Source organism: Phascolarctos cinereus, unplaced genomic scaffold, assembly GCF_003287225.1.
Source record: "Phascolarctos cinereus isolate Bilbo 61053 unplaced genomic scaffold, phaCin_HiC Scaffold_2;HRSCAF=192, whole genome shotgun sequence".
Classification (NCBI taxonomy): Eukaryota; Metazoa; Chordata; class Mammalia; order Diprotodontia; family Phascolarctidae; genus Phascolarctos; species Phascolarctos cinereus.
Window position 1 is genome coordinate 252,200,412 of NW_027555625.1, and position 12,262 is coordinate 252,212,673.

A 12,262-nucleotide genomic window follows, 5' to 3' on the forward strand; every position below is an offset into this window, starting at 1 on the left:
TATTGCTTCATTGAAGACATTGATTAAAATGTTGAACAGGACAAGGCTTTGGACACCATCTTGGAGAAAGAAGGCAAAGTTATTGAGGGAAAAAAATTGACTTGGGAATATAAAGTAAGAAATTTTCATTGCACGGTTTTGCAGAATGAAAATTAACTCTATCCTCTTGCAGCTGCTTCTTAGCTTAGTCAAACCCCCTTCCTCCCCTCCCCCACTGTGATTTCACTAGTATTTAATTTAGTAAGTGAAGAAATTCCACTAATCATGATTTTAGTGGCCTTAGTATACTGAGAAGTTAAGTGACTTGTCTAAGGTTATTTAGCTGTCTTTAAGCTTTTTAAAAACTTTGTTCATATTAGGGTCTCCTGTTTCACTTCTTGGTTAATGTCATCTTTTTTGTTTTCTCTTATTTTTAAAGGCAGTGTGTAAGTTTCCATTGTGTACTGAATAAGGTTCTGCTGCTGGGAAAAGCTTATTACACAAGAACACTTAATTACTTAGGAAGAGTGAAAAACTAGATAGATCACAAATTTTGAGAAATGGTCCAGTGCAACTATGATGCATATTTAGCATGATTTGAGAAGCAGTGCAGTTTACCACCTGGAGAGGGGAAGGTGTTGAGTAGAAAAGGTTGGAGAAGGTGAACAGCATTTAGTTCCTCCTGAACTACGTCTTCGTAGTATCATTTAATTGTTTGAAGTATTACGAATTCCTAGAACATCAGTTACATCTGTCTTCAGTTGTCAATATGAAAACATGTTCCAAAAGTTTATCCTTGTTCTTGATAGTTTCTTTGCTAAAAATAATGTAAACAAATATAACAAACATCATTTATGAATACAATAAACTTTTGATTTTCTTTGGTAATGGAAAAATGCAGAAGTACAAATAATGTAAAAATTAATGTACTAACATCCTAGGATTCTAGTAGGCAGGTTGCTAAGATTCTAGTATGTTAATTTTTGCATTATTTGTAAGACTGCATCACTCCATTAGCAAAGATAAATCTGTGAATGAATAATGTTTGTTACCATAAAACTTTCATCATTTGGGTTAAATGCAGAACTTAAGAAATTGTTCCTGTGTGGACAGATGTTTGAAAAGTGTTATAAAGCTCAGGTATCCTTGCAGAATAGAGACTTGATATTTTTGTATGTTTCTTTTTCTAGGGAACAGAGGGAGAAAGAAGAAATTGAAAAATACCGTATGGAACGTCCTAAAATTCAGCAGCAGTTCTCAGATCTGAAAGTAAGCAAACTATTTATTTATTTGTTTGTTTATTTTTCCCTTTACTTTAAAAAAATTTTATTAATTTATTTTGATTTATATCAGCAATCACTTCCATATGCTTTTGAGTTTAAAATTTTTCTTCCCCTTCCTCCCCCCACCCTCCCTAAGACAGCGCACAATCTGATGTAGGCTTTACATTTACATTCCTATTAAACATATTTTCACGTTAGTGAAGTTGTAAGTAAAAATTAAAACCAGTGGGACGAACCATCAGAAAAATGAAACAAAACTCAGCAGAAGGTAAAAATAAGTGATGGCGATTCGACTTCCATAGTTCTTTCTTTGGATGTGGACAGCATTTTCCATCCCGAGGCCTCTGGAGATGTCTTAGATCCTTGTAATGCTGAGAAGGGTTCAGTTTAACAATATTAGTCATCGCATAACGTGGCTGTTATTGTATACAAAGTCCTCTTGGTTCTGCTCACTTCACTCAGCATCAGACCATATAAGTCTTTCCAGGTTTTTCTGAAGTCAGCATGTTCATCATTTCTTATAGCACAATAGTATTCCGTTACATTCATGTACCACAACTTGCTCAGCCATTCCGCAATTGATGGGCATCCTCTCAATTTCCAATTCAAAAAGAGCTGCTATGAATATTTTTGTACATGTGGGTCCTTTTCCCATTTGTTTGATCTCTTTGGGATATAGCCCTAGAAGTGCTCTTGCTGGGTCAAGGGGTATGACATTTTTGTAGCTCTTTGGGCATAGTTCCAAATTGTTCTCCAAAATGGTTGAATCATTTCACAACTCCACCAACAATGTATTAGTGTTCCAGTTTTCCCACATCTTCTCCAACATTTATCATTTTCTTGTTTTGTCATGTTGGCCAATCTGATAGGTGTGATGTGGTATCTTAGAGTTGTTTTGATTTGCATTTCTCTAATCAATAACGATTTAGAGCATTTTTTCATAGGACTATAGATGGCTTTAATTTCTTCATCTGAGAACTGCCTGTTCATATCTTTGACCATTTATCAATTGGGGAATGGCTTGTGTTCTTATAAATTTGTCCTAATTCTCTATATATTTTAGAAATGAAGCCTTTATCAGAGACTGGTTGTAAAAATTCTTTCCCAATTTTCTATCTTACTTCTAATCTTAGTTGTAAGCAAACTATTTAGCAAGCCAGTTCTGGTGCTTTTAAGACAGCATTCAAGAGAACCATTCTGTTTTTATTAATTTTGGCACAGAACTAGTGTGACTGTCAGTTATTGTTTAATTTATTCAGAATAATGAGTAGGTGGGGATTTCCTGCTTTAAAAAAAGAAATCTGTGTGAACTCTGCAGATTAAGGCATACTTTTTTCACTTTCTTTTTCTTTTTTTTGCAACATGGCTAATATGGAAATATGTTTTGCATAACTTCATATCTATAGTTGATGTATTTTTTGCCTTCTCAATGGGGAGGGCCTGGAGGGAGGGAGAAAATTTGGAACTCAAAAATTATAAAAATTATAAAAAAATAATGTTAAAGCAAAACCACAAAAATAAATAAGTGAATGCTTGCTGGTAGATAAGTGGAACAAAAAAATCTGTAGCCAAATACAGCTAAAAAAATAATTTCAAACCCTCACCTAAACTCTTTCAGTAAGTTTTTTCAGTTTAACACAAATCAGTTTGCTTTCTAACATATGCTGTTTGGGCTCTTAGAGGAGGTTTTTTTCAGTCTTGTTGAATGATGAATCGTTAGTGAAGTAGAAAATGTACCTTCACAAAATTATTCTAATGTTTAGGTCTTTTTCAATTAAGGGAATAAATTTGTATGCTCTAGATTTTAGCTATGAATATGGACTTTTATAATTAAGTTAATTAATCCACTAAATTCCTCCATCATTGTATGGCTATTACATTGGTTTCTAGGGAAGTCTTGCCAAGAGGGAAAAGCTTCTAGTATAGACCTGTAATGGATTATCTATATCTGTTGCAGACTAGCTGAATTATATCACCAGGTTGACTACAGGATTGATGGAGTTTTTCAACTTTTGAAGATTGTGTAGGAGAAATTGTGATCTGCATTGGTAGAGAGAGAGCACTTGCCCTGATAAAACCAGAAATGCTTGAAAAATTGATGTATTAACTGAGGTGTCTGATTCTTTTTTTCCCCAGAGAAAGTTGGCAGAAGTTACAGAAGAAGAGTGGCTAAGTATTCCTGAAGTTGGTGATGCTAGAAACAAACGCCAGCGGAATCCACGATATGAGAAACTTACCCCTGTTCCTGACAGTTTCTTTGCTAAACATTTACAGACTGGAGAGAACCACACTTCAGTGGATCCTCGACAAACAGTAAGATTCCACATCAATAAAAAACTTATTTTTTCAGATCTAACAGAGCAGTGTGGGGTGTTTATGATGAAGTCTTGGGAAAGTTAATCCTGGGGTTAAGCAAATACAGTGGTTATATAAAGTAGATGACTGCTTGTGACTTAACCTGAAAGACTTCACAAAGTAAGGTACTTCTTCAGCTCATAAATCTGCTTTTCATTCTTTTTCTTTTAGCAATTTGGAGGTCTTAATACACCCTACCCAGGAGGATTAAATACTCCATATCCAGGTGGAATGACACCTGGGCTAATGACACCTGGAACAGGTGAATTGGACATGAGGAAGATTGGCCAAGCCAGGAACACCTTGATGGATATGCGATTGAGCCAGGTATAATATTAGAATATAGTGCATTCCAGGGAACATGGGCTTTTACATCAGTGCTGTCCTCCCCTCTCCCTGCCCTGGTGTTGATGACAGTTTTTATTATTAATTGTTCTTTGAGCTGAAGTTGTATACTCTCTTCAGATTTTCACAACAAATCACCAGGATTTGGGATTTTTACCCCCCAAGAATCCATCAGGTAGAGTTTTTGGTTGTGACCAAAATGACTTTCAGTTTTATTTGTCTCAAATTTGCCTTTGCAGGTGTCTGATTCTGTGAGTGGGCAGACTGTGGTGGATCCTAAGGGTTATCTCACAGATTTGAATTCTATGATTCCTACACATGGAGGAGATATTAAGTAGGTATTTTAGGGTAATACTGTGTTTGGGATGATATGTTAAATTACTTTAATTGTAAATGTTTTACTCATTTTGTGATAATAGCAAATCGCCATGTGGAACACTCTGATGCTGTCTAGTTTTTTGTTTTCTTTTAAGTATTTGCATAGAGGCAACACAAAAGGGAACTGACCTCAAAGCCAGGAAAACCTGGGTTCAAGTTCTGCCTTTGACACATACTGGCTGTGTGATCTTGGCAAGTCATTTAACTTCTCAAAGCTCTAGGCTGGTGGTATAAAAATCAAATAGGAACAGATCCTTGGGTGGGAAGGATGCACATATTAACTTAAAAACCACAAATTGACATCTCTGTTGTATTATATTTTTATTTTTAAAAACATTTTCCAATTACATTTTAATGTGATTTGGGCTTGAGTTTACCACTTCTGCTTTAGGCAACCCTCTCAAGACTATGAGTGTTGAGAAGATGCCAAACTGTATTGATAAGGGGGAGTTTCGTTACTTGAGAATTTTCCTGTGACCACTGAAATCATAGATGTATTTCTCTAAATATTTGCATCCACATGTATATCTGAAACTTATTTGGTTGTGTTCTATTACTGCATTCACAGCCTTTTTTTGAAGAGCCAGCAAATAATTTAGATTTTTTGATATGCTAGGCTGTATGTATCTTAATGCTTTTTATTGAGGTGCAAGGATTCTTTGTAATTGTATGGACTTGGGTTGCTACTTTGTGCATTTATGATATTGATTATGACAGCATGAAAAGTTTAGCAGTGTGAATTTTCCTGTCTTCCTAGTGACATTAAAAAGGCCCGTTTACTTCTAAAATCTGTGAGGGAGACAAATCCCCATCATCCTCCAGCATGGATTGCTTCAGCGCGTTTGGAAGAAGTCACTGGAAAACTGCAAGTAGCTAGAAACCTCATTATGAAAGGGACAGAAATGTGTCCCAAGGTAAGACATTTGGGGGTACCTTTTCCCCCCTCTTATTTAATAATTGTAAGTCTTTTTCAATTAAGGGAATAAATTTGTACGCTCTAGATTTTAGTTACGAATGTGGACTTTTATAATTAAGTTAATTAATCCACTAAATTCCTCCATCATTGTGTGGCTATTACATTGGTTTCTAGATGCTATGCCAGTGAAGCACAGACTGGGGAAGTCTTGCCAAGAGGGCAAGTATAGACCTGTAATGGATCATCTGTTATCTGTTGCAGACTAGCTAAATTGTCTCACCAGATTGGCCACAGCATTGATGGAGTTTTTCAGCTTGAAAATAGTGACTTATCTTCAGTGGAATTTGTGGTCTAAGAATCTATGTTATGTTTAGCATCTGAGGGGAGAGAGATACTCAAATTAGGACAATGACCTTTAGATATCAAAAGCCATCTCAAATAGGCAAGAGCAGAAAAGGTTTTTCCATCTTGTCCATATGGACTGAAGATTGAATTGCCATCGTGGCTTTTATTTCCTTTTCGTCTTAGTAGATAGTAAAAGATTTACTGTTGGATCTAGTGAACTTAAAAAAATAATTTAACACTAGTAATTAGGGAAAAAGTAATCTCACTGCCCAGCTCTCCCCTATTGCCTTATATAAAAATAACTATATGCAATAGTCCAGCATCTTAAGAAAATGTTGCCTGCATATTTTCTGGAAGGGATTAAGAGGCAGAAATAGAACACTGAAAACCTTTATTGTGATTTTTTTTTAAAACACTAAAACCCCACTATGATGGTGTCTTCTAATTCAGTGGATTCAGTAAAGGTCAAATTGTGTCCCCAGGTTCAGAGCATTATATAAACCAATGATTTTTAAAGTTTTTTGTTGGCATTCACCATCCATATGTGTCTATAGATTTGGAAATTGTATATGTGTGCTAATATGCTAGCAATTATGTCCATCATAAGATTTATACACAAATAGAAATTTAAGAAGGATGAGATACAGATAGGTAAGCATTTAAGTGATTACTATGTGCCAGGCATTGTGCTAACAGCTGGGAATACAATTGTAAGCAAGTAAGATAGTCTCTGCCTTGAAGGAGCTTATATTTTAATGGGGAAAGAAAACACATAAAATGGTGCTGGAAAGCTGGCTGGGTTGGGCTCAGGTGGATGGGGAATGTTATAGAAGGGATAGGAAGAGAGGAGGGTACTCACAGCATAGTGAGGAGATTGCTAAGAAATGGCCTGGAGGCTTGGGCCATTGCAAACTATGATGAAATTATATTTGATTCTAGAGGTTATGAAACATCACAAGACTTTATTAAGTAAGTAGGGGAGAGACATAGACAGACCAGTGCTTTAGGAAAATCACTTTGGCAGCTGTGTGGAGGATGGATTGGAATGGGTAGAGATTTGAGGCAGGGAGGCCAAATAGAAGACTGTTACAGGAGTCTACATAAGAGGTGATGAGGGCCTGAACTAGGAAGCTGTCTTTGTGAGTGGTGAAAAAGGGATATGGGAAAGATGTGGAGGTAGAACCAATAAGATTCGGCATCTGATTGATTGGCTACATGGATGTGGAGTGAGAGTGAAGTCACAGATCACGATAAGGTGGTAAAAACCTGGGTGATTGGAAGAATGGTATAGCCCTTGGTGGAGAAGTTTGGAAGAGGAGTAGATTGGAGGGTAAAGATAACATAATGAGATCTGTGAATCATATCACAAATCTACCTATGCTTGCTCAACAGTGTGACTCACACTTTCCATTCCAAAATGAAAAGGGGGAAGGCCAAGCTCTTACCAGACATTACTCCCAAGTACAGAGCTCGTTCTCTGAGGGCACCTGCTACGGCCACAGGATGATCTGGGGGGCAGGAGTAGGGGTGGAGTTTTCCCAATGGCACCTGTGCAGCTGCACTGGGTTGCCATTAGTTTAGGCTTTAACTGCCTTTAAGGTTCAACACCAGGCTCAGAAGTGGGAGAGGTTGCAAACTCGCACTGAACTGGGGGGGGGTATGTGTGTTGGAGAACAGTGAGAGGTATGGTTGTGTTGGAGACAAACCCCACAAACCTTGTTTGCAGCAAGGGTGGAATTTGACCTGTCTTTTCAACTCATGATTGGTTGCTTGCACACCCTGAGCATCAGGCCATGGCCTCTTAGGGAATCCTGGCCCTTATTTTGGAGACCATTATTAGAGGGTACCTTCATCACTGTAACACAAAAAGGCAACATGATGACTAGCCATATTCCAAAATACTAGCAAAGATCTTTTCTACATAAACATTATGAAATTTGCACAGTTGAATTTCTCTTAGAAGATTGTGATCTTAAGAGAAGATAAAACTCAGAACCTTCCTGTTTTAACAGTCATTACTGCTGAGAAGCCACTTGGACTTTCTTGCTATTTTGAGGTACCACAGATACTATTTACTCCTGTTGTCTTTGCTACACAGAGTGAAGATGTGTGGTTGGAAGCAGCCCGTCTACAGCCTGGTGATACGGCCAAGGCCGTGGTTGCACAGGCTGTTCGTCATCTTCCACAGTCTGTCCGGATTTATATCAGAGCAGCAGAGCTAGAAACAGACATCCGAGCAAAGAAGCGTGTTCTTAGGAAAGGTGAGACCTTCTTTGAACAGTTAGTCTATTGTTCAAGGACAGTTACTGTCCTTTAAAGAGTAAACTTTGGAGTCTTTAAGGGTAATTGTATTATTTGGATCTTGGCATTTTTCTTCTTTCTGATTATTTTAGTCCTTACTCTTTTTTTTTATTAATTTATTTTTAGTTTTCAACATTTACTTCCATAAGCTTTTGAGTTTTAAATTGTCTCCCCCTCCCTCCCCAGAGGGTGTGCAATCTGATATAGGCTCTACGTATACATTCCTATTAAACATATTTTCACATTAGTCGTGTTGTAAAGAAGAATTGGAATCAGTAGGAGGAACCACCAGAAAGAAGAAACAAAACAAAACAGAAGGAAAAAAAAGCAAATAGTATGCTTTGATCTGCCTTCAAATGCTATAGTTCATTCTCTGGATATGGATACCATTTTCCTGCCGGAGTTCAGTCCTTACTCTTAGTAAATAGCTCATCACTGCTAGATTTTCCATTTAGTGAGGAACTATTTGTCCTAGTCTTGTACTGCCCCCTTCTCCTGCAATAACAAGTGTCACAGATGAAAAGGGGGTGGAAGGTGTTGCTACTGTGAATGTGAGATTTTTGTCCAGTGGCTAATGGGTGAACCTGTAACAAGTGGAATAATTGAATCACATCAATCTTGACATGATGCCACAAGACAAAAGGAAGTTGTAGCTAAATGGAAAGGGGATAAACAGGGTCCTTTTTGGAGGAACAAAGAAATTGACAGAGTTTATCTTATTGTGTATCCAAAGACAAATGTCATGAGACATTTGGCCGTCTTCTGTTTAGTAATGACTATGTTAAGTATTCGCAGAGATATTATCAGAAAAATAATATTGCTTATGTGCAGTAGCTGCTTTGGAAGACTTATGAAGTAGAGAAATTCTTTGAAGAACTTGATAACCAAAGATGGAAAAAATATCAGAGGTTGTCAGTATCATAAAAAGATTACTGAGAGAACAATAACTGTTGACCCCATTCCCATTTTCCCAGCTGTATGAAAATTTTACAAAAATAACCTTGTATGCCTACACATTGAGAACATTCTTGATGAGGATATTAGAAGGGAACAGGCTGACTTATACACAGAAATATTCCATAGTATATCACACCTTACTATCATAAGACTGACCAAAGATGTGGAGAATACAAGAAACCACTGTGCTTGTTGTTTGTTGATCATAAAAAAGCATTTGATTCAGTAGAGCAAAATGCATCTTAAGATCTTTCTTGCAACAAGGTATCTCACATACTTACATCAGAGGTATACAAGATTACTCCAGAGAGGTATGTGTCGGGTGTTGCAGTATATTACAAATTGGCAGTTGTGACAGAGAAATGGTTTAAAGGATGTCATTAAATATGAGTGAAAAAGAAGGGTAGCTGGTCATGGATAATCTGTATCCTCCATTAGTATCTTTGTTATGTCAAGAGAATTTGAGGAAAGTCTCTCTTGATAAGGTCTGTTGGAGTACTAGAGTTTTCATAAAAGTTTTCATCTATTTCTTATTTTTCACCACCTGGCTGTCAGCATCATATACCGATACTTATCTGTTTCATGCCAAATACAATGAAAAACTGATATCCAGGGATGTTCATCTATGGCTATTTAAAATCACCTCATTGTGGTTTCTGATAATTTTATGACCCATTCTGATTGCCAGAAGAAATCTGTATCTCATGTGATCTCTGGTCTCCTAAGTTCTTATTGGCATTGTGCTTGTTTTTGTATGTCTTCCTTTGCTGAAGTCTGGTTTCATTACTGTAATCTCACTTATTCATCAAAGGATTCTGAGCCAGCATCTCTTTATAGTGAGGCCACAATCAGAAGATTAGCATCTGTCTTGGGTTATAGAAATGACTGCTTATCTTTGCAACCAGGAAAACAGTTTTCTGATGAATAACACATCATACTATTAGCAATTAGCATTATTCACTTAGAAAAGCTCTACTGATTCTCCTGCTGTGTTGAATGTGATGAAGGGCAATTAATGTGTGTGTGGATACTGTACTATTCACTGGAGAACTAAAGCAGCAAATTTCCTGAATACATTTTTGATTGATTTTGCATATGTAGGGTGGCAGAGTCTATTTGGGGCATTGTTAGCATAATTATATTTCAAGGTCATCAGAAGGCATGTCTTGAATAGTTGTTTGTTAGCTTGGGATGCTCTGAACTGTGCAACAAAAACAAATCTGTTGACAGCATGTTTTCTCTAAGGAAGAGAGAATGCTTGGACAACATTAAGTTGAAAACCCTTTGGTGAAATTGAAAGAATATTGAGTTACCGAAATGACACTTAGATTTCAACTGCTTGGATCTTAATGTTAGTATTGGCTTAACACATACTTTTTTTTTCTTTTTAGCATTTCTGAAACTAGCATTCTTCTGACTTTTTTTGGGGTGACTCAGTGATGAATTGCTTTTGAGAAAGCTAGGTTGGGGCAGCTAGATGGCACAGTGGATAGAGCACACCAGCCCTGGATTCAGGAGGACCTGAGTTCAAATACCGCCTCAGGCATATAACACATACTAGCTGTGTGACCCTGGGCAAGTCACTTAATCCCATTGCCTAGCCAAAAGAAAAAAAAAAAAGAAAGCTAGGTTATTATCCATTAAGCTGTCAGTGAATGCTTAAAATAAAGTTGGATTTTGGGGATCTGACTTAGAGAATTGAAGTAGTGGCTACTATTCATAAGAATCTGTGGATGCATGCAAATGTTAAACTGTATCAGTCAAGATATCTGTTGTATATGTGACATGACTTTGTGATGCTGATTCAGTTCAACAAACATTTAAGCACCTTCCACATGCACGATACTGTTCTAAGTACTTTGAGATGATGACAAAAATGAAATATTCCCTGTCTTTAAGGCACTTACATTCTCTTGGGTGGATGCAACATGTACATAAAAGATTTTCTTTTTCAAGGTGAACTTAACAAACATGAACATTTAAATATACGACGAAGAACTGAAAAGAGAAATTGTGAGCTTATGTTTTTTTGGAGGTGTATTTTAAGTTTTTACAAGGTAATAATAAAACTTTTGCTTGTCTGTGTCCCTTTCTGAATTTCTGCTCTTTTGTTTTTTTAACTGTTTCATTGATACTCTTATTCTTTTTTGGTATCACTATTGCTATCTATCCACTGCCCCAACCCTAAATAGACATCCTTTTCTGTAACAAATAAAGGTACGTCATGCAAAACATATTAACATGTTCATGTATGAAAATGTGTCCTTAGTCTTTAAGGTGCTTACATTCTCTTGGGTAGATACAACATGTACATAAAAGATTTTCACTTTTAAGATGAACTTAACAAACATGAACATTTAAATATGTGATGAAGACCTTTAGTCTTATCACGTCTCATGCAATGAACTTTTCAGGAGGGAGAGAGCACTAACAATGGGTAGGATCAGGAAAGGCCTTATGTATGAGGTAGCATCTGAGCCTTGCTTTGAAGGAAGTTAGGTTATATACTGAGTGGAGGTGAGGAGGGAGGACATTCTAGGCTTGAAGGACCACTTTTGAGGTGACACAAGGGTGGGAAGTGGAACATTGTGTACAGGATGACAGCTGGGAGGCCACTTTGACGTGGAAAGTTAGCAAAGGGGAATACTACAAAATATAGCTAGAAAGATAGATGGGAGTCAGGTCATGGAGGGATTTAAAAGCCAAGCATAGGATTTTGTATTTTATCGTAGAGGCAGTAGGGAGCTGTTGAAGATTTTTGAGGGAAGTAAGATGATGTAAGCTGTATTTTAGGCATTTCAGTTTGGCCTTTTTATGGAGGGTAGATTGGAAAGGGGAGAGACTTGAGAGAGTGAGACCAGTTAGGAGCCTATTGAAGTAGTTTCAGTAGGAGGTGATGAGGACCTGAGCAAGGGCTGGGGCTTTGAGAGAAGAGAGAAGAGAAGGCAGATGGGAGGGATGTTGTGGAAGTAGAGTTAAAAAGATTTGTCTCTTGATTGGATGTGTGGAGGGAAGAGAGAAGAGTTAAGGATGACTCGAAGGCTCAAGATCCATGATGGCTTATGGTCTCTTCCAGAACAGGCCTTCTGCTGTCTTAGGAGACTAGAGGCTAGTGCCCAAGCTGGCTTAGAGTTCTTTCAATAAATGTGTGTTTTGTGTCATATGCATAGAAGTAGGAAAGGCACAGAACTTTATCCCTGGGCCTTACCTGAATCATATTTTCCAGACCATTATGGTATTATGTTTTGCCTTACTACCTTGATCTTGGTTGCCATGTTATTTTGGGACTTAGATTATAGGTATGGATATGTTAATATTAGTAACAGCTTACATTTATATAATATTTTAAAATTTGCAGAGTGATTTGTATATATTATTTCATTTGATCCTATCCTAATGCCTA

General features: G+C 37.1%; 1 protein-coding gene across 1 annotated transcript in view; it reads left to right on the top strand.

Annotated features, from left to right (window-relative positions):
• Nucleotides 1-12,262, top strand: part of PRPF6 (pre-mRNA processing factor 6) — a 70,572-nt gene that overhangs the window by 13,880 nt on the left and 44,430 nt on the right. Inside the window, exons 4-9 of the mRNA XM_020981663.2 lie at nt 1,170-1,248; nt 3,399-3,575; nt 3,789-3,944; nt 4,202-4,296; nt 5,098-5,254; nt 7,700-7,862. Of these exons, the coding sequence (XP_020837322.1) occupies nt 1,170-1,248; nt 3,399-3,575; nt 3,789-3,944; nt 4,202-4,296; nt 5,098-5,254; nt 7,700-7,862 (827 nt within the window). The remainder of the gene's footprint in view (nt 1-1,169; nt 1,249-3,398; nt 3,576-3,788; nt 3,945-4,201; nt 4,297-5,097; nt 5,255-7,699; nt 7,863-12,262) is intronic.